The sequence below is a fragment of the Gobio gobio genome (assembly GCF_949357685.1).
Source record: "Gobio gobio genome assembly, chromosome: 19".
NCBI classification, from domain to species: domain Eukaryota; kingdom Metazoa; phylum Chordata; class Actinopteri; order Cypriniformes; family Gobionidae; genus Gobio; species Gobio gobio.
The window spans coordinates 43,745,932-43,772,482 of NC_137112.1; the positions used below are offsets into that span (position 1 = coordinate 43,745,932).

General features: G+C 44.5%; 1 protein-coding gene across 2 annotated transcripts; it reads right to left on the minus strand.

Annotated features, from left to right (window-relative positions):
- LOC307142949 (inter-alpha-trypsin inhibitor heavy chain H3-like) lies at window positions 1-25,757 on the minus strand. Of its 2 annotated transcripts, none has more exons than XM_079844149.1 (20): window positions 25,601-25,706; window positions 15,728-15,891; window positions 15,503-15,607; window positions 15,257-15,419; window positions 15,072-15,182; window positions 14,855-14,983; window positions 14,638-14,754; window positions 9,146-9,314; window positions 8,958-9,068; window positions 8,656-8,837; window positions 8,391-8,570; window positions 8,056-8,183; window positions 7,595-7,782; window positions 4,033-4,065; window positions 3,020-3,070; window positions 2,846-2,950; window positions 2,587-2,761; window positions 752-900; window positions 416-500; window positions 1-293 (listed from the first exon to the last, which is right to left on the minus strand). In XM_079844149.1, exons 1-20 carry the CDS (start codon window positions 25,679-25,681, stop codon window positions 179-181), a joined length of 2,541 nt encoding a protein of 846 aa, XP_079700275.1. In that variant the 5' UTR covers window positions 25,682-25,706; the 3' UTR covers window positions 1-178. The 2 variants fall into 2 exon arrangements, with proteins under 2 accessions (XP_079700275.1, XP_079700276.1); XM_079844150.1 differs by having other exon boundaries at window positions 20-293; window positions 3,020-3,052; window positions 25,601-25,757.
- Window positions 25,758-26,551: the final 794 nt, after the last annotated feature.

A 26,551-nucleotide genomic window follows, 5' to 3' on the forward strand; every position in this document is an offset into this window, starting at 1 on the left:
GAATGGAAACCTGTTATTTGATTGCTTTTTATTTGTTCACATAAAATCTTTGTTCTACTCCATTTGGTCAGTTTTACAACTCCTAGGCCAGATGGGATTGAACCATTGAAACATTTACTGTGCTTAAAACAGATCATAAAAATATATTGGAAAACATTGTTTGTCAACTCTGTCAATGCTACAGCTGAGTGACGGTGAAATCAGAAATCTCGCCCTCCATTACAGCCTGGAACGGGACAAGCCAACAGTCTTGAACAGGAGTTGAATGAAGTCTGTAATCGCTGACAGTCTCCCTATAGACACAAGTTTCATTATATACATTTATAAATTAAATATATAACCATAAAAGGCAACAGTACAAATTTTAAATGACATTTATGGAAGTTTGTGTGTATTTATTAATTTAATCACTTACAAAGACGTCTTCACCTCCTTGTCCATTATCTTTAGAGTTGGTGTTTGCGATCCTTTAATCTCATCATATGAAATATTGGGTTTTCCTTAAAGATTGTCCACACACAGATATTGTTACTTGTCACCGGTGTTGGTTCAATGACAGCAATTTATCCAAAATAATCCATTCAATAACAATAAATAGTTGTTAGCTAACCAATGTACATAATAGACACATTAACATCACTGACATTCTGGTTATGTTACTTTTTTGTTTGTTTATGGCTATCACGTATCGATAAGAGGCAAGTGATGAAAAATAATGTTTAAATGTTTAGACAGTGAATTGCTCTCTTACCTAAAATGCCTGTCAAGTTGACATCTTTTGGATATTCAGAAATGGCAGGCCATAGAAACATGACCTCATCTTTCTTTTGAAGAAGAATAACAACACTAATATTTCCCATGGTGACGTTCATTTCACTTTCAAGTACAACCAGGGACACACTGTTGATACAGAGTAACCCATGAGTGAATTCTGCCTCTATTGTATCACAATAAACTATTGACAATCAGAAAACAGTTAATAATCAAAAGATTTAGTAAAACCCTCACATATCCCCTTACAAAAAATAAGTATACTTCAAGTTAATTTTATTAAGTATACTTAAGTAAAGTTGAAGTATATTTTTAAGTATACTTTATGTAGTAAGTATACTAATATCAATATACTAGTAGTATACTTGTGTACTATTGTCACAATTCGTCCTGTGTGAGTGCCCATGAGAACCACCTGAGGGCACTCCACTCCAGACTGTCACTCCATCAAGGACTACATCACCCATAATCCTTTGCCCGGACTCTTCAACACCCATTGATTACATCCACCTGCACCCCATTTCCTAGTTAGCTCACTCTATTGCTGCCTTCACGTGCTATCGGAATTATCGTAAATACGAGTTTCCTAGGTAAAAATTGCACATGAACGCCCTCTGATGTCGTGTTTACCACTGGGAAGTTCGGAAATAATTTTGATACCCCAATTCCCGAGATGGGCGTGTCATAAGCCTTAAACATGGTGGCGGGGAGAACTAGACTGCTGTGGCAGGTGTAGTTTAATTCCCCCCCCCCCCCCCCCCATTATGACATTAATGTAGTAGCCTATTTACATGTAATAATCATATGAAGCGTGTTTGGTACACAGCGAAAATAGCCTGCATTTGACTGAAATTAGGCTACAGAATCGTCAGAAGCGGACTATCTGGAATGTTTATGGTTGTCAGTGCATGGGACAAGTATTTGATGTTGGTTTTAATAAGATTTCCCCAATAAATAGGCAAGAATAACCTGGTGTCCACCATGATTCCTGTTCACTCCGACAACAAAGCACTTGAATGCAACAAGCTCGTAATCACGACTTCTAAAGTGGGAATTAGGACATTTCCGATAGCACGTGAAGGCAGCATATATAAGCCTGTTCATTCTGTCAGTCATTGCCAAGTCTTGTTTAGTGTTACTATTGCATTTCTGAGCGTTTCCCTGGTTTCATGTCTCTTGTTTTTGGATTTCTTGCCTGTCTCCCGGATTACCCGTTTGCCTGTCTCTCCTGCCTTGTTTGCCTGTTTGGACTGCTTGCCTGTGTATGACCTGTTGCCTGTTTGTTGACTACGAGTGTGGATTACCCTCTAAATAAAGCTGCATTTGGATTCTCAACCTCTGTCTCGGAGCAGTTCGTTACAACTATACTATTTCAATACTAGTAGCAGCTAAGCTTGGGCTGCATCCGAAATCGCATACTTCCCTACTATATAGTAGATGAAAAACAGTATGTAACAAAAATAGTATGTCGGAATTCACAGTACTCTTATAAAAGAGTATGCAAAAAGCGCAAAAAAAAAAAACGCAACCAAATACAGAGAAGTATTTTATAGGCTACTCGCACAACTACGAGCCAAGTACACTTGGAATACTTAATTACACTTAAGTACGTATATCTCGATCCAAAAATTTAACACAAGTATAGGCCAAAAATACTTCTGTCAGTATAAGTGTAAAAGTACATACAAATAGACTGAAATTTCTTATTTTTTTGTTTAAAAGAAGTATACTAATAGCACAATTGAGTAAACTTCTTTTTTGTAAGGGTCAGTTTTGTCTCTGACAGTGCACACAGTGAACCTCTACAGTATTTACCCCTCTGAATCACGTTGGGTCGGTGTCTGGCCCCACAAAAACCGCACATCATCCTGTCCATTTTGGTAACTGATAGAGTTTGTGCTTATTATCAAGTGATGGTTAGTTTTGTAATGAAAAGCAATTTGATGGAATCCATTTTGTTCACTCAAAGACTCTCCATTCATAAAGAACTCTAGGACGCACAGAAAATATCACTATTAGGCCTGATGGTCTGTTAAATTGATTCACATAGAACAAACAGCTCTTAAAGTCTGACCTGAAGCAGAATCCTGTAGCAGTTTGAGTTTGTGAGGAACAGGAACATCAAAACAAAGTGGCTTAGACTGACCAGTGGCGGGCAGCAGGAACCGATTGCTACGAACTTTTGGAGAGAGAATATCATGATTATATTTGTAAAATAGGTGTTTTGAAAAATATTTATGTACAGTACCTTGCACTTCAGGGAACTCAGTTGTATCCTTTTCTTCATAGTAGGAGAGAACTTAGGCCCCAAAAAAGTGTAAATGATGTAAATTCACATTATGCTGTATATTTAGTCTTTGTTTTTAAAGGTGACGTGTGTATTGGGTCGGCACAAAGAAAACAATTACACACATCACCTATACTAAAAAGCTTGCTAGAATTACATATTAAACCAATAAACATTCTCAACCAAGTATGGATGGATGCCTTTATTATTGATAAACAATAGGAAACCAAAATTATTATCATGATTTTGTACCCTACAAATATGCATATGGTCTACTTATGAGTCTGGGACTAAATGCAAGTAAAAAACAGAAAATACTGTAAATTAAAAAAAACTTACAAGAAATATGCAGATCTGAAAAGAAAGAAAATTTTCACATTTTGACTCAAAGATTTTCAATTTTTAATGCACTCCCACAATTAGTCTCCCAGAAAACTGAGAACTGTCAAATCATCATCTGATTGGTCAATACAGTATTCCAGTTGTGCTAATAATGCCTGGACAACGTCCTTTGCAATGCAATAATATGCCACTTTCAAATTAGTATTTGTGTCCTTAATAATAACCTTTTTTTAATAAAAGCAGTAAGGTCACAGCTAAAGGGGTTGTGCTGTGCATCATGCCTAACAACGCCCTTTAGCATTTTAAATACATTTTTACATACTGAAACACGCAAATAAATGCAAGCTATTTCACTTCAATAAAGAAGAAGAATATTTTAACATACCATGGTCATCAAAATGTTGGTTTGTTTTACCTATGAAATAAAGAACACTAAATAAATAAGGTAAATAAATTTAACTATAAATATAATGAGGTGAAAGCTGCACCTGGAATATAAAAACAAATTCAAAAGGCAAGACATTTTTATATTTAGGACTTTTAGAACAAATATTATGTGTCTGTCAATATACAGTTCTGGACACTTTACAAATAAAATAGTTTTACTGTTAGTCCATCATTTTTTAACTTACCCATAGGAAAAGAATCAGTCAAAGCAGAGGAGTCTGGTAATAAAAGAACAATGAGAAAGATGTCACTTTTTAATCACCATCCTGCATCCTGCTCACCATTGTGCATTTTGATGGCGTATTAAATGCTTAAATCAATGTTAATTTTTCTACACTAGCAGAGGGGACTGCAATTTTTACTGTTGTTAGTATTCTTTTTTTGTTGGATGATGACTAGGTTTCCTTACATAACTGAACTGTTTCACTAAAAAAGGAAAGATTACACAATTGTGGTCAGAATTATTGCCCTCTTTGGTAAATATGAGCAAAGAAGGCTGTGAAAATTAAATGCATTGTTTACTTTTGATCCTTCATTCAAAACATTCACAAAAACCTTTGATTGAAGAAAAACAACTGAAATCACATCATGATATAACGTTTCCTTTCAGTCGGTGACGTCCGACTAACCTAAAGGATTATTAGGAACACATACTAATACTGTGTTTGACCCCCTTTCGCCTTCAGAACTGCCTTAATTACGTGGCATTGATTCAACAAGGTGCTGAAAGCATTCTTTAGAAATGTTGGCCCATATTGATAGGATAGTATCTTGCAGTTGATGGAGATTTGTGAGATGCACATCCAGGGCACGAAGCTCCCGTTCCACCACATCCCAAAGATGCTCTATTGGGTTGAGATCTGGTGACTGTGGGGGCCATTTTAGTACAGTGAACTCATTGTCATGTTCAAGAAACCAATTTGAAATGATTCGAGCTTTGTGACATGGTGCATTATCCTGCTGGAAGTAGCCATCAGAGGATGAGTACATGGTGGTAATAAAGGGATGGACATGGTGAGAAACAATGCTCAGGTAGGCCGTGGCATTTAAACAATGCCCAATTGGCACTAAGCGGCCTAAAGTGTGCCACGAAAACATCCCCCACACAATTACACCACCACCACCAGCCTGCACAGTGGTAACAAGGCATGATGGATCCATGTTCTCATTCTGTTTAGGCCAAATTCTGACTCTACCATCTGAATGTCTCAACAGAAATCGAGACTCATCAGACCAGGCAACATTTTTCCAGTTTTCAACTGTCCAATTTTGGTGAGCTCGTGCAAATTGTAGCCTCTTTTTCCTATTTGTAGTGGAGATGAGTGGTACCCGGTGGGGTCTTCTGCTGTTGTAGCCCATCCGCCTCAAGGTTGTGCGTGTTGTGGCTTCACAAATGCTTTGCTGCATACTTCGGTTGTAACGAGTGGTTATTTCAGTCAAAGTTGCTCTTCTATCAGCTTGAATCAGTCGGCCCATTCTCCTCTGACCTCTAGCATCAACAAGGCATTTTCGCCCACAGGACTGCCGCATACTGGATGTTTTTCCCTTTTCACACCATTCTTTGTAAACCCTAGAAATGGTTGTGCGTGAAAATCCCAGTAACTGAGCAGATTGTGAAATACTCAAACCGGCCCGTCTGGCACCAACAACCATGCCACGCTCAAAATTGCTTAAATCACCTTTCTTTCCCATTCTGACATTCAGTTTGGAGTTCAGGAGATTGTCTTGACCAGGACCACACCCCTAAATGCATTGAAGCAACTGCCATGTGATTGGTTGATTAGATAATTGCATTAATGAGAAATTGAACAGGTGTTCCTAATAATCCTTTAGGTGAGTGTACGTCTCCATTCCCTCCTTCAGTGAACGAGGGTTACATACGTAACCGAGAGGCGTTTTTCTCCATGGCACGTTAGCCACAATTATTGGCACCCCTAGAAATTCGTATGAGTAAAATATCTCTGAAATATACTACCTGGACAAAAAAAAAGTTGCTGTTTGGATAGGCTAATGCTTAAGAGTCTATGATTGGATCTTGCAGTGATATATGCATAGATATATGTTTAGCAACAGTTCTACTAACCCTAATTGATGGAGTGTGGAGCTTTTCATTTCTAATAATGATCCAATCATTGTAAGTATCGGTACAGCCTATCGGTGTTACATATCTGTATTTCTGTCGTGTTGTTTGCTTTGGTCACATGTTCCTTTGTCTATGTTTCCCGCCACTTTCTCTGTCTCCTTGGTTACCCTCGTTAGTCTAGTTCTGTTCAGCTGTGTTTAGTTATCCTCATCTGTATCACCTGTGCCCCTCGTCAGTCAGTCATCTGTGTCTGTAAGTTCCTCCTTGTGCATTCATTCCTTGTCTGGTCTCCGTTATACTACCCGTTATGTTTACACGTCGTTTATGCTGTGTGGTGTTCTGTCTGATGTTGATTCTGAATAAACCTATCTCTGTGGAAGTCCCAACTCTCCTATTCACTGCTGCACCGTACTACCGTAACAATCAGTGCAGCATCTTTTATTAATATGATAAAACTAAAGACACTTCGGAGATATGAAGGATGCAATACTACTCTATGGGTACTCAAGATTAACATGAGATTGGCAGAAACTGTGTGTGTAATTCACCTAGTAGCTGGTTGGCTTGGTTCATGGCTTTTGTTGAATCCCTATGGGAGAAATGAATGGAAAAAATACGCAACTGAAAAAAGTGGCGGGCACTGTTGAACTCTATTGTCTTAGTGCATGGTGTGGAGACTAGCTTGAATGGCTGGTTGAGTCTTGGGGTCAAAAAACTGATTAATCCAGGTGTGCCTGATTATTGTTGCTGTGACTACAGAGGTCAGGCACACCTGGATTAATCAGTTTGTCCAATAATGGCAGACAGGAAACAAAGGAGCTGGCTAAAGTTCAGGAAGTAGTGCAGCTGTGCATAAAGCCAATTAACACAAAAGATGGGTTTTGTGCATGCAGGGATAAAAAAAAGTGTCCCATGGCCATGGTTAAATATACTGCTGTATCTTTAATGTTGTGGGCCTATTTTTTGCAGGAGGTCCTGGACATCTTGTTCAGATACATGGCATAATGGATTCTATCAAAAACCAACAGATAAAAACAAAATCTGCCTCAGTTTGATATTGTATAATAGGCCACGGTTGGATCTTCCATCAGGACAATGATCCAAAACAAAGGACAACAATCAACACAAAAATGGGTCACTGAGCACAAAATGAAGGTCCTGCCATGTTCATCCAAATCCCCTGACCTGAACCCTATAGAACATTGAACTGAAGAGGAGAGTGCACCAACATGGACCTGGGAATTTGAAGGATCTGGAGATATTCTGTATGGAAGAATGGTCTCTGATCTCTTTTCAGGTGTTCTCCAAACTCATCTGCTATTATAGGCGAAGACTTGCTATTATATTGGCAAATGGAGGTTGCAAAAAATACTGAATAAAAGGGGGCCAAAAAACATTTGTTTCACAATGAAAATTGATTTATCCCCCATTTCCAATTGTATTACTCCAATTAAAGGTTGGCTTTTTTATTTTTTGAATGAAAGATCTAATATAAACAACTGATTTTATTTTCAAAGCCTGCTTTGCTCATATTTATCAAGGGGGCAATAATTCTGACCTCAACTGTATATATTCAACAGACAGTTGGATTCATTGGTCAAAAGATCTGGATTGTCATAGTTAACTTCTCAGTTCTTACCAACATATGTTGGTCCAGTTCTTACCATAATATGCAAGACTGTCTTCTCTGGGTTCCTCTCCTCCCTCTTTGGGTTTGTTGGCAACTTCCACTTCACCTTCCTGTGGCTTCGTGACGACCATAGAAGTGAGGGAGGTGACAAACTGGTATTTCAGGGACAGTTTGAGAGCTTCTTTCATTTCATCCTCTTTCTCTTGTCCTTTAAGAAGCACCCTGAGACAGAAATACAGAGAGAAGACCGATAGACAGATCAGGTTTGTCATTACTTTGGCACTAAGTTTGATTCCATATTGTATGGAATAATGGAATTGCTCCTGTCTCCAGGCATATTTTGGGATACACATGGGATAATGAATCTGACACAAGCAATCTTTTGGACTCATATTATTTTTAAAAATCAAAGTTTTAACCTGATCATTAGGATCATAAAGTCAATTTTCACTGTCCTACAGTGTGACAGTTGTTTACATTATTACATAAACTTACTGTCTTTCCAGAAGTTGCATCACTGTAAGGTAGGCCCACAGTCTTTGCATGAAATCTTCATTCTCAGGTGGGACGTCACTGGGGTCTTTTGTCATTACAGTTTCCTGATATGTCACATTATTGCCTTTCTGCTCAGAAATAACATCATTTTCATCAGAAATGTTGTCATTACCACTTTCAGCAATAACCTTCTTTGAAAACAAAGTAACCATTATTCCAAACTCTTAAACAATTGACTATCGATGATTCTAATATCCAATATAATGAGCTTGGTGGAGACCGTCCAGAAAAATCCCTACCAATTTGATGCAATTTGTAAAGCATGATGATCTTACTGATACTGCAATGACTTCAGTGGTGAAACTCTCCACACTGTTGTCTGTGATTTGTCCTGATACCACAATCTCAGAGCCGTTGAAGTACAGGTTAAAGCTGGTCTTGGTAAGGTTTGTCCCTCCTGTGTATTTAAGTTGAATATCAGTGAGGAGAGGGACGGCGACTTCATCATAGAAGCCCTACAATACAAACCAAAATAAAGGGTTCAAACACAGAACAGACAAGCACTGAGGATGAGTTCACAGCTGATTCTCTGTAGTTCACCTGCAGCTGTAGATCAGCGTCCGAATCTTCATAAATCCTGCGAGCAACTCCACCATTTTCCAGTGACATCTTTGTCAGGAAGTCAAAGTTAACATCATATCCAAAACCAAGACAATAGAGTGGAAACTTTGGCCCTATTGCCTTTTTCACATTGGCCATTATCCTCTCTATGTTAGTTTCACCTGTTAGAGAGAGAGAGAGAGAGAGAGAAATATTTCATTAATAGATCCTCTAATTTGACTGAGTGAACTAGTGCTACTATAAAACACCATTAGCTTATGTTTGTGAGTGTGAATCTGTGCCTGAAGTGGGATCTCCATCAGTCAGCAGGATCAGGATGGAGGCGGTTCCCTCTCGTGGATGTCGATTGATCATGTCCACTCCTGCTAGAACTGCAGCGTTTATGTCTGTGGCTAAAGGAAGAACAAACATAGTTGTGTCCTTTTGAAGAACAACTTTCTTACTCCCCATTTTAGCGTTAGGAACTCACCTCCTCTATCGCTGATCTTCCTCACAAAAGATTTTGCATTCTCCAGGTTTTCCTTGGTAGCTTTCAGGAGTTCACGCTTCCATGTGTTAACTTCACTGTCAAATGTGATCAATCCAAAGTGGTCATCCTCATCAAGATCACTTAAAATCTTTAGCAGAGCCAAACGAGTCTAAAGACAAACACTTCTGTCAGAACACCTGGAGGATAGTCTTCACTCTAAAAAAAAAAGGTTCTATATGGCACCAAAAATGGTTCTTGGCTCGTAATCATAGGGGAACCTTTTTAAGTGCTATATACAGTGAGGAAAATAAGTATTTGAACACCCTGCTATTTTGCAAGTTCTCCCACTTAGAAATCATGGAGGGGTCTGAAATTGTCATCGTAGGTGCATGTCCACTGTGAGAGACATAATCTATAAAAAAAATCCAGAAATCACAATGTATGATTTTTTTAACTATTTATTTGTATGATACAGCTGCAAATAAGTATTTGAACACCTGAGAAAATTAATGTTAATATTTGGTACAGTAGCCTTTGTTTGCAATTACAGAGGTCAAATGTTTCCTGTAGTTCCCTTTCGTTCAGTCACTACGACGTACGTTAGTGACTAACGAATGGGGGTTTCGCCTAGAAGCCAATTACCTTTGAGCTGTTTAACAGTGCCCAATGGCGTGCCAATGCCATGGGCATGCGGAATTTGCATGCGTAACTCTGCCCCACCTCGTGGGTATATAAGGAAGTATGCTAGCAACATCGCATTATGTTTCTGCTTTGGAGCCAAGAGTATCTCTTCACTCCTTCAAGCCTGCTAACTGAGTCTTTGTCAGCCTTCGAGACGAACAGCTTTCCAGAGGCGTTGGTGTCTACGGCGCGTTCCAGTGATCGCATACTGCCTGCCTGCTGATCTGCGCAGTGGTCCGTCTGACAGCTGGTGTGTGGTCCCTGGGCGCTTTGGTCGCTTCGGGCGCTTCGGTCCCTGCGTCTCTGCGAAGCTTCCTCTCATAAAAGAGCTTACACGTGGCGCGTCCTTTTCAGGATGTCTCGCCCGTGTATTTCTGGGTGTGGCAGGTCGCTGACTTCTTCCGATGGGCACAATCTCTGCTTGGTATGCTTGGGCGTTCAGCATGCTCAAGCAGCGTTTGTGGATGAGTCATGTTCTCACTGCGGGAACATGACCATCGCGGTGCTGCGATCAAGACTCAAGGATCTTCGTAATAAAGTGAGAGTCCCCTCTACCACACCCCGATCTACCGTTCCCCCCGTGGGCGGTACTTCGGCTGGTGGTCAGAGTGATCTGAGGGTCACGGTGTGGAACAAAGCCCCGACGCTCATGCCTCGGGCCACACCCCCCTCTAGCGCTCCGCAACCCGCGTGTGTTCAGGCTGAAATCGCGGGGGCAGCTCCGGCTCCCCCGCGCATTTCGTTTGGCGCTCCGGAGGATGATGCGATGTCGGTCACCGCATCAAAAGGTGGGCTCGAGTCCTCTGAGGATGATGACTCGGCTGTGCTGCCGCCTTCAGGCGCGCCAGCATTGCCCGAGTCGGACCCAGAGCTGACAGCCATGTTGTCTCGGGCAGCCGCGAGTCTAGGGTTAGAGTGGAACCCTCCACCCTGTCCCGAACGTTCGCGGCTCGATGATTGGTTTTTGGGGACCCGCGCTGACTCACGTCAGTCCCCGCCCCCAATACCTTTCTTTCCCGAGCTGCATGAGGAGATTGCCCGGTCCTGGAAGTCCCCGTTGTCTTCCTGTGATCGGTCTGCAGTCTCCTCCGCCTTCTCCACCCTTGATGGGGCCGCGGCCAAAGGGTACACTGGGGTCCCCCCGGTTGAACATTCGGGCTATCTCTGTCCCCTCGCGTCTTTACGAAGATTGCCGAGGCAGCCCTTGCGCCCCTCCGGCAGCACGGGGTTCGCATCCTGAACTACCTCGACGACTGGCTCATAATGAGTCACTCTCGAGAGCAGGTTTGCGGACACAGAGATCTGGTTCTCCACCACTTAGCCCGTCTGGGCCTTCGGGTCAACTGGGAGAAGAGCAAACTTTGCCCCGTGCAGAGGATCTCTTTTCTCAGTATGGAGATCGACTCGGTCGCCATGTGCACGCAGCTTACGAGCGAGCACGCGCAGTCTCTGCTGACTTGCCTCCGTCAAATCGAGAGCAAGAGTGCGGTTCCACTGAAACACTTTCAGAGGCTCCTGGGGCATATGGCATCTGCAGCCGCGGTGACGCCGCTCAGATTGCTACATATGAGACCGCTTCAGCACTGGCTATGACCGCATTGGCCTCTCTTAAGAGGGTCGGGGACCTGCAGGCATTTTCGGTTGACGAAGCGTGCCTAGAATTCGGGCCGGCTAACTCTCACGTGATCCTGAGACCCCGGCCTGGATATGTGCCCAAGGTTCCTACCACTCCCTTCAGAGATCAGGTAGTGAACCTGCAAGCGCTGCCTTTGGAGGAGGCAGACCCAGCCTTGGCATTGCTCTGTCCAGTATGCGCCCTCCGCGCTTACGTAGACATGACGCAGTGTTTCAGGACCTCAGACCAGCTCTTTGTCTGTTATGGTGGAGAGCGGAAGGGAAGAGCTCTCTCGAAACAGAGGATAGTCTCACTGGATAGTGGACACCATTGTTTTGGCTTACCAGCAGCAAGGTCGACCATGTCCCCTTGGTGTGAGGGCACACTCCACCCGGAGTGTGGCCTCCTCTTGGGCTCTAGCGCATGGCGCCTCGCTAACAGACATCTGCAGAGCTGCAGGCTGGGCGACACCTAACACATTCGCCAGATTCTACAATCTCCGAGTGGAGCCAGTGTCCGACTATGTACTCACCCCCCCGAGGGGCCGGTAATGGACCAGGCTCTGGTGTCTTCGCTTGCTCGCCACTCCACTCCACGGACTGGATACGTGCGATATTCTCCTCAGGTGAGCTCCCCGAGAGCCCTGAGCTCCTCCAGCACTGTCGACGCCGACATCAGTTCAGTCTGCCCTTTCAAGCCCAGACCCTCATGTCCGGCCAGGTGCTCCGTGTGCATGGTTCCCCTCCGGCGACCCCCACACGAGTATTTCCACCGTAAGCCTCCTCAGTGAGCAGGTGTCTTTCCACCTTCGGCACCACCTTCCCATATGCAGCCCACAGCGGGTCATATGTGTACTCTCTAAGTCCTTCCCACGGGTAGGCATCATTGGCATTCCCTCACTGGGATATGCTTCCCAGTGTACCTTGGTAATCCTGTGATAAGTGGGAGTCCTACGGCCTTTAGTGGCGGGATCTCACACTTACGCAGGGCACTGGATGACAGCTGAGTGGCGCGGTTCTACTGGAACCCCCATTCGTTAGTCACTAACGTACGTCGTAGTGACTGAACGAAAGGGAACGTCTCGGTTACGTATGTAACCCTCGTTCCCTGAGGAGGAAACGGAGACGTACGTTCCTTAGCCACATCAGCTGTGCTGCTGGAACGCGGAGTTCAGATCTTGGCTCTGCAGCAGTTACATAATGCGATGTTGCTAGCATACTTCCTTATATACCCACGAGGTGGGGCGGAGTTACGCATGCAAATTCCGCATGCCCATGGCATTGGCACGCCATTGGGCGCTGTTAAACACCTCGAAGGTAATTGGCTTCTAGACGAAACCCCCATTTGTTAGTCACTAACGTACGTCTCCGTTCCCTCCTCAGGGAACGAGGGTTACATACGTAACCGAGAGGTTTTTCACCAGGTTTGCACACACTGCAGGAGGGATTTTGGCCCACTCCTCCATACAGATCTTCTCTAGATCAGTCAGGTTTCTGGCTTGTTGCTGAGAAACACAGGATTTGAGCTCCCTCCAAAGATTCTCTATTGGGTTTAGGTCTGGAGACTGGCTAGGCCACGCCAGAACCTTGATATGCTTCTTACAGAGCCACTCCTTGGTTATCCTGGCTGTGTGCTTCGGGTCATTGTCATGTTGGAAGACCCAGCCTCGACCCATCTTCAATGCTCTAACTGAGGGAAGGAGGTTGTTCCCCAAAATCTCGCAATACATGGCCCCGGTCATCCTCTCCTTAATACAGTGCAGTCGCCCTGTCCCATGTGCAGAAAAACACCCCCAAAGCATGATGCTACCACCCCCATGCTTCACAGTAGGGATGGTGTTCTTGGGATGGTACTCATCATTCTTCTTCCTCCAAACACGTTTAGTGGAATTATGACCAAAAAGTTCTATTTTAGTCTCATCTGACCACATGACTTTCTCCCATGATTCCTCTGGATCATCCAAATGGTCATTGGCAAACTTAAGACGGGCCTGGACATGTGCTGGTTTAAGCAGGGGAACCTTCCGTGCCATGCATGATTTCAAACCATGACGTCTTAGTGTATTACCAACAGTAACCTTGGAAACGGTGGTCCCAGCTCTTTTCAGGTCATTGACCAGCTCCTCCCGTGTAGTTCTGGGCTGATTTCTCACCTTTCTTAGGATCATTGAGACCCCACGAGGTGAGATCTTGCATGGAGCCCCAGTCCGAGGGAGATTGACAGTCATGTTTAGCTTCTTCCATTTTCTAATGATTGCTCCAACAGTGGACCTTTTTTCACCAAGCTGCTTGTACAATTTTGTCTCTAGTGTCTTTGGACAGCTCTTTGGTCTTGGCCATGTTAGTAGTTGGATTCTTACTGATTGTATGGGGTGGACAGGTGTCTTTATGCAGCTAATGACTTCAAACAGGTGCATCTAATTTAGGATAATAAATGGAGTGGAGGTGGACATTTTAAAGGCAGACTAACAGGTCTTTGAGGGTCAGAATTCTAGCTGATAAACAGGTGTTCAAATACTTATTTGCAGCTCTATCATACAAATAAATAGTTAAAAAATCATATATTGTGATTTCTGGATTTTTTTTTTTAGATTATGTCTCTCACAGTGGACATACACCTGCGATGCAAATTTCAGACCCCTCCATGATTTCCAAGTGGGAGAACTGGCAAAATAGCAGGGTGTTCAAATACTTATTTTCCTCACTGTAGCACCAATTTTGGTGCTTCAGTGGTTCTTCAGCTGTTCTTCAGAGGTTCTTCAGAGGTTCTTCACCAGTTCTTTGACTAAGGTGCTATATAGCACCTCTGAAGAGCCGCTGAAGAATAACTGAAGCACCAAAATTGGTGCTATATAGCACTAAAAAAGGTTCCCCTATGATTACGAGCCTTTTTTTTTTAGTGTACAGAACATGTTAAGATATGGTGCTATATAGCACCAAAATTGGTTCCTCTATGATTACGACAAAGAACCATTTTTGGTGCCATATAGAATCCATATAGAGTGTTTATTCATTACCAGTTTTGTTAAAGAAAGCAAATCCACATTGATTTCAATATAGAAATCCCTGTTCTTTTAATGTAAAAATGCACAATGCTTGCAAGATCCTTCAAAAATGTCATTCAAGTGTTTTGCCATCAAAAAAAAAAATGCTTGTTATATCCTTTTGATTAATTTGGCTGAAACGTTGACATTTACCTGATGTATTTTTCTGCCGCTCATAGAACCACTTCGGTCAATGATAAACACCACATTTTTGGGAATACGTGGAACATCAGAGGGTGCAAAGTAGTGGACAAAATAGCCATTTGATACCTGAGAGAAAATACAATTCATGTCTTTTTACAGAGCCAGTCTTTCAAAATCCTTTGGCAATTTTATTTTAATCTTGTAAAGCATGTTATTGAAAATGTACCATGACTTCTCCTTTAGGATTTGGTCTCTCAACATCGTATATTATGAGCAGGTCACCATTCAGTCCATTTTCTCCACAGCTTTTACACTTGGCCTGTTGACCTCGAGTGGGGTAGAAGGTCACCCATGCCTGTAATGATCAGTTTAGTCATCTGGTAACTTTGCTCAGTTTTGTAACACCTAAGCTAAGTGTTTTACCCCTCGTTTTAAGCTCTTACATCTTTGTCTGCTCTGGTGGTTTTGATGGCATTGGCCAGATCACCGGTGCTCAAATCTCCTTTTACCTCCAAGAAGGAAATTCCTGGTTTCTCTTGTATGTGTACATCCATCTAATGTGAGAAGAAATATTAACTTTCTATTCATTTTAATTGATTATCTATTTCATCGTTGTTTCTTCTTCTACCTTGAAGTCTGCCACCGGCTGCATCGGTTGAGCATTGATGAGCAGCTCATATTTGCCAAGGCGGCGCTTTAGCAGTTCTTCGTAGGTCAACTCAAAAGTCACTTTACTAAAAGCAGCCACCGTCACTGAAGTTTTAAAGTCCTCTAAAGTCCTTCCAACAGATCTGAAATATAAATGAATCCCAGCATATTACTAAACCTATAGACACATTTTATGGACCTAGCTTTTTCTTTTAATGTCCAGTACTTGATCAGTCCAGCACTTTCTCCTCGAGATACTGCTCGACTGTACTGCTGCTGAGCTTCCTCTTTTCCCTTCACAACACCATCATATGTCTTCCCCTCTATGGTCCTATGGAGAAAAGAAAAGACTCACACTAAACAGACTTCAAAATTAGCTGGTTAGGTTTGTCTTCATAGAATTGCTGGATTTCAAAAAAATTTAATGTTTAAAAGTATTGAATTTCCCTACATTCTGAATTTGCTGATGAAGGCATTCTTGGGTATCTTGACCTCAAACTGGATCTCTTGAGACTCATTCACTGTGTTCGCCACACGGCTTGTGATGATGGTTGTGGCGTAGCGACTGGTGACCGTGGAGTTAATGTAGAAGCTGTATATATCCACATTTTGTTTCTGTTGGGATACCAGAATGTTCTCTTAAAATATGATTATTTATAAAGTGGTATTATGGGACAATTTATTCTGAGGTCAGTCACGGCATACATAATTCCTATTATAAAACGGTTACTTCCAGTCCTTTATTCTGATTGGTCAATAGCTGTGTTTTATTCACGACTGTATAAACACGGCTATGACCGCTTCACGGTTCTGTGTATCACTACACCACTCCAATGTAGCGAGAGAGAGAGAGAGAGAGAGAGAGAGAGAGAGAGAGAGAGAGAGACAGAGAGAGAGAGAGAGAATTACCTGTATTTAGATATCATGTTCCTTCAGGTCAGTCCCATGTTCATGATAAAAAAAAATCCGTCTAAATGTCCGCTGCGTTGTCTTTTTTAACAGTTTATGGGTGCTAATATTTGTGAGTTGCCTCTTACTCTGTATTCACATTCACAACAAGTCATTTCAATATAAAAAGTCTTCGCTACTGACTAGGGCTGCAACTAACGATTATTTTAATAATCGATTAATCTGTCGATTATTTCTTCGATTAATCAATGAATCGGATAAAAACTTACATTTCCAATCCTTTATTCAAAAACAGAACAGAGAGTGCAAATTCACAATGCAAAAAATCTTTAGAAAGTGCACAGGTTGCTACAATAAATCTATAAATCTTTTTTTTTTATAAAGAAAAATACTAATCATAAAACTTAACAGGATGTTAGAACTTGTTCCCTTTCGTTCAGTCACTACGACGTACGTTAGTGACTAACAAATGGGGGTTTCGCCTAGAAGCCAATTACCTTCGAGGTGTTTAACAGCACCCAATGGCGTGCCAATGCCATGGGCATGCGGAATTTGCATGCGTAACTCCGCCCCACCTCGTGGGTATATAAGGAAGTACGCTAGCAACATCGCATTATGTTTCTGCTTTGGAGCCAAGAGTATCTCTTCACTCCTTCAAGCCCGCTAACTGAGTCTTTGTCAGCCTTCGAGACAAACAGCTTTCCAGAGGCGTTGGTGTCTACGGCGCGTTCCAGTGATCGCATACTGCCTGCCTGCTGATCTGCGTAGTGGTCCGTCTGACAGCTGGTGTGTGGTCCCTGGGCGCTTCGGCGTCTCTGCGAAGCTTCCTCTCATAAAAGAGCTTACACGTGGCACGTCCTTTTCAGGATGTCTCGCCCGTGTACTTCTGGGTGTGGCTGGTCTCTGACTTCTTCCGATGGGCACAATCTCTGCTTGGTATGCTTGGGCGTTCAGCATGCTCAAGCAGCGTTTGTGGATGAGTCATGTTCTCAATGCGGGAACATGACCATCGCGGTGCTGCGATCAAAACTCAAGGATCTTCGTAATGAAGTGAGAGTCCCCTCTACCACACCCCGATCTCTGTTCCCCCCGTGGGCGGTACTTCGGCTGGTGGTCAGGGTGATCTGAGGGTCACGGTGTGGAACAAAGCCCCGACGCTCATGCCTCGGGCCTCACCCCCCTCTAGCGCTCCCAACTCGCGAGTGTTCAGGCTGAAATCGCGCGGCCAGCTCCGGCTCCCCCGTGCATTTCGTTTGGCGCTCCGGAGGATGATGCAATGTCGGTCACCGCATCACAAGGTGGGCTCGAGTCCTCTGAGGATGATGACTCGGCTGTGCTGCCGCCTTCGGGCGTGCCAGCATTGCCCGAGTCGGACCCAGAGCTGACAGCCATGTTGTCTCGGGCAGCCGCGAGTCTAGGGTTAGATTGGAACCCTCCACCCTGTCCCGAACGCTCGCGGCTCGATGATTGGTTTTTGGGGACCCGCGCTGACTCACGTCAGTCCCCGCCCCCAAATACCTTTCTTTCCCGAGCTGCATGAGGAGATTGCCCGGTCCTGGAAGTCCCCGTTGTCTTCCCGTGATCGGTCTGCAGTCTCCTCCGCCTTCTCCACCCTTGATGGGGCCGCGGCCAAAGGGTACACTGGGGTCCCCCCGGTTGAACGTTCTGTTGCGATGCAACTGTGTCCGCAGAGCGCTTCAACGTGGCGTGGTGATCCTAAGCACCCCTCCAAAGCCTGTCGATTCACATCAACCTTGGTGGCGAAATCGCACAGAGCTGCGGGGCAGGCTGCCGCCTCTTTGCATGCCATGGCGATCCTCCAGGTCTACCAGGCCAGGATCCTCAGGGACATGCACGAGGGTGGAGTTGATCCGGGGCTCTTAGATGAGCTGCGTGCCGCCACCGACCTCGCTCTCCGGGCGACGAAGGTGACCGCACGCTCCCTGGGTCAAGTGATGTCCACAAATGTGGTCCAGGAGCGACACCTGTGGCTTAACCTGGCCGATATGCGGGACACCGAGCGGACACGTTTCCTCGATGCCCCCATATCCCAGGCTGGCCTCTTCGGCGGCGCGGTTGAAAACTTCGCCCAACAGTTTTCAACCGCCCAGAAGCAGACTGAGGCTATTAAACATATACTGGCCCGACGGCCAGCTGCTGCCTCCACCCAGCCGCCGGCACAGTTGCCTCAGCCTGCTCGCCGCCGAGGACGCCCTCCTAAGGCTCCCGCCCCTCCCGCCCGGTCCAAGCAGCAGCCATCACCCGGGCCGGGTCGCGGAGGAAGCCGTAGGAAGGCGTCCCAGTCCCCTCAGGCCGCCCCGCGATTACCTCAAACTGGATCCAACAGCGACTCGGCTGCCGCCCTGCACCTCTCGAAGATGGGCCCGGAGGACGATCCGGAGGCGTTCATCGTCCTCTTCGAGAGGTCCGCCGAGTCCCGGGGATGGCCCAAGGCGGACTGGCCGATGCGGCTCCTGCCACTACTGTCTGGGGAAGCGCAGGTAGCCGCCCCTTAAGCTGCCAGTCCAGAATCTCCTGGCTTACGACGACCTCAAGCGCGCGATTTTACAGCGGGTCGGCCGGAGCCCCAAACAGCATCGCCAGCGGTTCCGTACCCTTGCCCTGGATGAGTCCGGCCGGCCCTTCGCCTTTGCGCACCAGCTCCGGGACTCCTGCCGCAAGTGGCTGATGGCCGAAGGAAGCGACGTCGAGGACATCATCGTTCGTGTGTTACTGGAGCAGTTCGTCGCGCGGCTCCCCAGAAAGACCGCGCAGTGGGTCCAGTGCCACCGCCCGACGTCGCTGAGCAAGGCCATCCAGTTGGCGGAGGATCAAATGGTGGCGTGCCACGGGGTCGGCGAACCCCTTCCTTCTGCCTCTCTCTCTCTTTCCTATTCTCTCCCCACCCCCTCTGTCTCCAGACCTGTCCCTTTTCCCAGGACCCGTGGCGGCGCAGCACCCAGGCCGGCCCCGCGATGGAGGATGGGCGGAGCCAGTGACCAGCCGGCACCTTCCCGGCCGGCGACGAGGGGAGGGGCTACACCGCCGGATCCATACCCCTCTTCCTTCGTCCCGCGCTCTCTCCACGCCATTCTGCCGACCTACTTCCGGCCACTAGGGCAGCGGGAAGGTCTGGGCCGGCTTGTTGGCGCTGCGGGGATCCGGGCCATTTCATTGATCGCTGTCCGGTCATGGAGGTCGGGACGCTGGTCCGGGTTCCCGACGCTCCACAAGCCGCCCCTGATCAAGCTGGACTGTACCTTATACCTGTGAGTATCAAGGGGGGTACTTATCAGGCTTTGGTGGATTCCGGTTGCAACCAGACCTCTATACATCAAAGGCTGATTCAGCCTAAGGCGTTGGGTAACAGCCGTGTGGTTACGGTGAGGTGTGTGCACGGGGAAGTGGTGAACTATCCGTTAGTGCCCGTCACTATTCAATTTAGGGGACAAACGCATAGTGTTGAGGTTGCAGTTAACCCGCACCTCCGGCATCCGCTAATTCTGGGAACCAATTGGCCAGCTTTTAACAAGTTATTGGGGCATTTGTGCGCGGATGCTTCTTGGGGAAAGCGCTCGGAAGTGAAGATGGCGGTTGCTCAGTTGGGGAGGCGGAATCGGGACCTCTGGCGGCGGTTTCAGGGGAAACGAGCGAGCTGGAGACCCCGGTGCTCACAGAGCGCAATGACTTTCCCCTGGAACAGTCCCAGGATGACGCGCTTAAAAATGCGTTTAATCAGGTCCGTTCCATCGACGGCCACCTCCTCCACCCTGTTCAACCACTCTCCTTTCCCTATTTTGCGATTATAAAAGATAGGTTGTATCGGGTGACCCAAGACGCCCAGTCAAAGCAGGATACAACCCAGTTGTTAATTCCTAAAATTACTCCGCACTATTTCGGCGAAAAGTGTTGCGAGTGCGCTGTTTTCATTAATCTCCCGGGTGGGAATCCCGAAAGAGATTCTCACCGATCAAGGCACGGCGTTCATGTCACGGACAATCCGCGAACTATACGAGTTATTGGGCGTTAAATCCGTTCGCACCAGCGTCTATCACCCACAAACAGACGGTCTGGTGGAACGTTTTAATCGCACGTTGAAAACCATGATTCGGAAGTTCGTTCAAGGGTCGCCAAAAATTGGGATAAATGGCTAGAACCTCTCTTGTTTGCTGTGCGCGAGGTCCCGCAAGCCTCCACGGGGTTTTCCCCCTTCGAGCTTCTCTATGGGCGCCAGCCTCGGGGGGTGCTGGATGTCCTTAGAGAGACTTGGGAGGACGGACCATCCGCGAGTAAAAACGAAATTCAATATGTCCTGGACCTGAGAACAAAACTCCACACTTTGGGACGGCTATTAATGGAGAATTTGTTACAGGCCCAGGACAGACAAAAACAGCTATATAACAGAGGGGCTAAGTTACGTCAATTTGCACAGGGAGATAAAGTGCTTTTGTTACTCCCTGCCTCTAGCTCTAAATTGCTCGCAAAGTGGCAAGGGCCCTTCGTGGTCACACGGCGAATTGGGGACCTAAATTATGAGGTTGTGCGTTCAGTTAGGGACGGGGCACGTCAAATCTACCACCTCAACCTGTTAAAAAAATGGTCAGAGGTGGAGTCAGTGATGTTGGCGATGGTGGTGAGCGGAGAGGAGGATCTCGGGCCAGAGGCGGTTCAAAAGTCCCAATCTCTCGCTCTGGCCCCGGGGGGGATCACCTCTCGCCGTCCCAACTCACTGACGTAAAAACATTACAGGCCGAGTTTGCCGACGTGTTTTCGCCCCTACCTGGCCGCACCGACCTCATTCAACACCACGTTGAGACCGAGCCGGGTGTGGTGGTTCGCATTCGGCCCTACCGTTTACCTGAACACAAAAACAAAGTAGTTCAGACTGAATTAGACGCCATGCTAGAGATGGGGGTAATAGAAGAGTCCAGCAGCGACTGGGCCAGCCCGATAGTTTTGGTTCCAAAACCTGACGGCTCGGTCCGGTTCTGTGTGGACTACCGTAAGGTAAACGCCAATGCCAAGGATTGACGAACTGCTTGATCGGCTAGGGACCGCTCGATTTTATTCGACACTGGACTTAACTAAGGGTTATTGGCAGATCCCCTTGTCTCCAATGACCAAAGAAAAAACCGCCTTCACCACGCCGTTCGGGTTGCACCAATTTGTCACCCTTCCTTTCGGCTTGTTCGGAGCTCCCGCCACCTTCCAGCGTCTGATGGACAGAATTCTCCGGCCGCATGCTGCGTATGCCGCTGCCTATCTCGATGATATCATCATCTACAGTGCAGACTGGCAGCGGCATATGCAGCACCTGCGAGCTGTCCTGAAGTCGCTGAGAAGGGCGGGGCTCACGGCCAACCCAAAGAAGTGTGCGGTTGGGTGGGTGGAGGTAAGGTATCTGGGCTTCCACTTGGGTCATGGTCAGGTGCGTCCCCAAATTGATAAGACCGCAGCAGTTGCGACCTGTCCAAGACCTAAGACCAAAAAGGAGGTCAGACAGTTCCTGGGGCTAGCGGGATATTACAGAAGGTTTGTGCCTAATTATTCGGACCTCGCTAGCCCGCTGACTGATCTGACTAAAAAGGAGGTACCAGATACGGTTCAGTGGACAGAGCGGTGCCAGCAGGCCTCCTCCTGGTACCTCCTGCAGGCCGGATGGCTCCCCGTCCTGAGTCGGGCGGTGGGGGTATGTGGCGGAGGGGGTGTGGTTTCGCGAGGTCTGCAGCGGGAGAGAGAAGGCGGAGCCGAGCGGTGAGTAAGTAGGTCAAGTGCAGATCACAAACACCTGTGTCTCATTGCAGTAATTGGCGTGGAGAGACCGCATAAAAGCCGCTGCGGGACGAGAAAGAGGCAGAGAGAGACCAGACTGGGACTGTGTACAACGCCTGAGTGCAAAGAGCCTGAGAGAAAACGAGAAACTGGAAACGAAGCCTAAGAGGCAGTTAAAGACAAGAGTTCTGAGTGTTTGAGACAGAGACGCCACCGTGCGTGTTTTGTGTTTACAAAGTTGAGTATTAATAAAAGACACAGTCCCAGTCACGCCGACCCCGTCTTCTTCCTTCCCACACCCACACGAACCTGTTCACAGTTGCCAACTCTTTTAATAATCGATTTTTATCGATTTTATTGATTCGTTGTTGCAGCCCTAGTACTGACTGACTAAAGACAGTCACAGCTGCCGTCTAATGGCGTAATAATGTAACTTCTATTGCTGTTCACGGTCAGGAACAATTTTTTTCAGCGGAAGGAAGGGTTTTAGTGATTTTACTTCATGGAAGTAGATACATATTTTTTGGCTTTAAAATTTGTATTGAGTGGTAACCGTTTTACAAGGTAAAATAAGGTACAAAAGTAATAAGGTAATATACTACTGCCCAGCAGGCACCGGACGTCAATATGACGTCAGATTGACGTTGGACCCCAACATCGGACAGACGTTGCATTTTGGTTGAAAATGAAAATCGGGTTGACGTCAGAACACCACATCAGATTAACGTTGGGTTCTGGTGTCAACCCGATTTTCATTTTCAACCAAATTACAACGTCCGTCCAATGTTGGATGTTGACGTCAATCTGACGTTGGGTTCTGACGTCAATCTAACGTTGGGTTCTGACGTCAACCCTATTTTCATTTTCAACCAAAATGCAACGTCCATCCAACGTTGGAGGTTGACGTCAATCTGACATTGGGTTCTAAACTCAACACCCGATTGACATCAACCTCCAACGTTGGACAGACGTTGCATTACATTCATATTGAAACTGGCCATTATCTCATTTGTCATCAGCCTGTGGATATAAAAAGAAAAGGATTTAAAAGTCCAAATAATCAATAATACGTAACACATTATGAACCGGTTTTTGTCAGGTTCGTCATATCTAATGCAGATATCACACTGGTTCTACTCTGGTGCTAAATGGAAGATCATGGGCTCACCCAGATTGCCAGGTTTTTATCTTCTGGCAACACAAGTGATAACATGCAATTCCAAAATCTAAAACCTAAAAATCTCTAAACATTTACTTAGGTCTGTTGTGAATATGTACACAAAAAAGAGAACAAACAACTGATTGAGCAATTATTAGCTGGAACCAAAAGCAATGGTTTAGGATATTTCACACTATGAATTCAGTGATATCACCAGTCTGTAATCGTTGTCGTTGCTGCTTCTTCTTCTTCGCCTGTTTTAATCAAGAGATGCTGTACTCGTTTAGAAGATGTGTAATAGCGCCCCCTACCGTATAACATGGAAAGTGGAAAATATCGTAGAGATAAAAGACAGGGAAAAAAATCACTCAGGACTCTTGACGGAATAACTTTTAATAAGGGTTCATCTATATTTATATGCAGTGAAATATAATTAAATGCATATGCAGTAATATTTTACATTTGATTACTATTTGTGTACCTGAAAATAGTTTAGACCTATATTAGCCTACATCATTTATATGTTTGTTCTGCTGTATTGATTTGTGCTGTTGCTCGTAATTTGATTATTTGTTCTTATTTTATTACTGATTGTCTATAACAATGTTTAAAATATATATTAGTTGGGCTAGTAGTTTTTGGAGTCATAACCTTATTTATTAAGGTTACATGGATCAAAAACAACAAAAACAATACTGGGCTTATTTTATTTTATTTTATTTACTACTTTTTTTGTGGTGGGGCCAGTGAAAATGTTGGCAGGGCAAGTAGAAAAAAATCCTTACATAAAAAATGAGTCCTTATAAAAAATGTTTTTAAAAAACAGCGGACGCGTGAGCTCCATGTAGAACGGAAAAGGTGACAATACTAAACAGCCAAAATTAGGGAGTTTTTTTCTTAAAAACAACAAAATCCGGAGAAACAACTCAAGCAAAGCCTCCTTGGTTGTGTTGTAAATAGTTGTGTGATGAATAAATGTTGTTTTATATTTATTTACCAAATGTGCACTCTTGTCATTTCAGCTCACTGTAGAAATGCACCAATACAAACATCCGCCTACTGCGTGCCGCGTCTGACAACACCACGTATCCGTAACACGCCCGCTCTTCGACACTAGTAGTTTCGGGAGGTCTACTCCACTACAAATGTGTTAAAACCAACAAAATATCAGCGTCTAATGATGTTAGAGTTTCCTGTTTCATGTTAGAGTTTCACAACCTAAAACTAATAAAATGTCAATACGTCAATATGATGTTGGCTTGAGACGTTGGCTCAACGTTAGATTTTGGTTAGTTAATACCACAACCTAAAACCAACAAAGGATCAGAGTCTAATGATGTTAGAATCTGACGTCAATATGATGTTGGCTTGAGACGTTGGCTCGATGTTGGATTTTGGTTACTTTACAACACAACCTAAAAACAACTAAATATCAACATCAGCTGACGTTGGTATTGGACGTCAAATTAACGTTGGCATTAGACGTTGAGCTAACGCTGAATTTCGGTCACCTGACGTCGCAACCAAAATGTTACCAAAGTGTGCCTGCTGGGTGGAGACGCAATGGTCAAAGACTCATATCGTGGAACACAAAAACACATTCTCTGTTAACAGCTGTGGTGCACATTTGCACTCCTTTTTGCGTGGGATTGCTCAAACACACTGCTCGTAAATTATATGGAGAAATAGCCTTTGGACTGAAAGACAAATATGGGTTGACTACACTACCGTTTGGCTACATTTCAGTATACAATTGGGCAATAGAAAGTTTAGCTAAGTCAAATAGCTTGGAGTACAGAGTGGCATTACAAACATAATCAAAATTACACGGCTTCTGTATATCAGCACACAAACCAAACTGATTTGACTTTGCATATTAGTTGTGTACATTTTGTTTTGTTATTTGAACAAGTAGGTAGGCCAATCACATCTTACCACAAATGAAACATACAAAATCAAGCTAACAAATATATGTTTCACCTAAAGGTAGGCAACCCTTTACAGCCTAATATATAAAATAATTGTCAGAAAAATCTCATTATTTGAAATAACCAAACTGAGGAGTAAATAGAAAATAATTGTGGGGCTAAATAATACAATGATGATTGAGAGATGTACAAATAAACAATTCTCAAAAGCCTGTTGTATTTGATACATTTTAACATTATTTTTCAAATAAATTCTATGTTGATAATCAAGTAAACCAAATAAATGTTCATCTTGAAATATTAATAACAATATAAAAGTTATACTTAAATGTACACATTACACAATTTTGCTATTAAACTAAAAGTCCTTTTACTGCTAAAAAAAGTAGATTGCAGGTTTTTCTGGCAAAGTTTTGATCATGTTGAGAATTTAGAGGCCTTAGAAATGTATAGGCTTTATAAAGTTAACTTTGCCTTTATCTGATTTTGTACCCTAAAGACATATATTGCCTATGATGTTAATTGCTCACATCATAAACTGAGTGTTGACCCTCACCTTCTTCACAGATTGTTGTGAACTGGCTGAGATGAGAAAGACGCCCAAGAGAACCAGTCTGAGAGCTGCTCGATCCATCATGACCTGCTCAGAAAACAGACCTCGAAACACACACTGCCTTTAAACTCCTGTCCACATCATGCCATTGGCTATTATTGACCAGATGAAGAAACCTCCCCCTCTATTTGTAATCAGGTATGTAACGCAGGTAGGTATGTAACACATTATTTCAAACAACATCAGTTTTCCACAATATTTCTTGAAACAAAAAATGCAGAAAAAAAGAAAAAGAAGAAAAAATGGATGCTTAGACTGCAACACAATGCATTAAAGGGGTCATGAAATGAGAAATCAACTTTCCCTTGAGCTTTTGATATATAAAAGGCCATGGTAATATAAGAATATCCTGTAAGTTTCAGAGCTGAAAACTTCCTTGTTAGTCAAAAAAAAAGCTTTTATTGACACCAGGCCCACCAAACGCTCGATCTCAGAATGTACCCGGCTATGACGTCAGAGTGTGGTGAAACACCGCCTCAACAGAAAAAGAACAATGCCTGATTCTGTAGCCCCGCCAACCGACTCATGAGCTAAACCGCATCAAATGTTTAAAAAAATAAACATACCACATAAGCTTTGTTCGGATTCCAATATTATTTAATGAATATCCAGCTCACATGGGGGAAGATATTGCGCGTTTGTTCCGTCATTTAACCACGGATTCGTTTGTAAACAAGAGACTGAATTTGCAGACAGGATGAGATTACAGGAATGAATGAAGCAACACACTAATGTGAGTAAAACATGTTTTTTATATGTGATAGTATTGCATTGTTACAGATCGTATTGATTATGTGTACATGTATAACTGAACATACCTTAGCACGCTGTCAAAGGCTGAAGAATCCTTTATTAGTGGTGTTGTTGGTTCATTGTGGAGGGCTCGCAAAGCCC

Bases quoted from the DNA above. Each gene is read 5' to 3' on its own strand.
- LOC307142949 (XM_079844149.1), bottom strand. From the start codon at position 25,681: ATGATGGATCGAGCAGCTCTCAGACTGGTTCTCTTGGGCGTCTTTCTC. The intron at 15,608-15,727 runs GTAGGGAAATTC...TTTTCTCCATAG, and splicing joins TTCATCAGCAAATTCAGAAT to GACCATAGAGGGGAAGACAT. The intron at 8,184-8,390 runs GTAAGATCATCA...ATTTCTGAGCAG, and splicing joins CTGAAGTCATTGCAGTATCA to AAAGGCAATAATGTGACATA.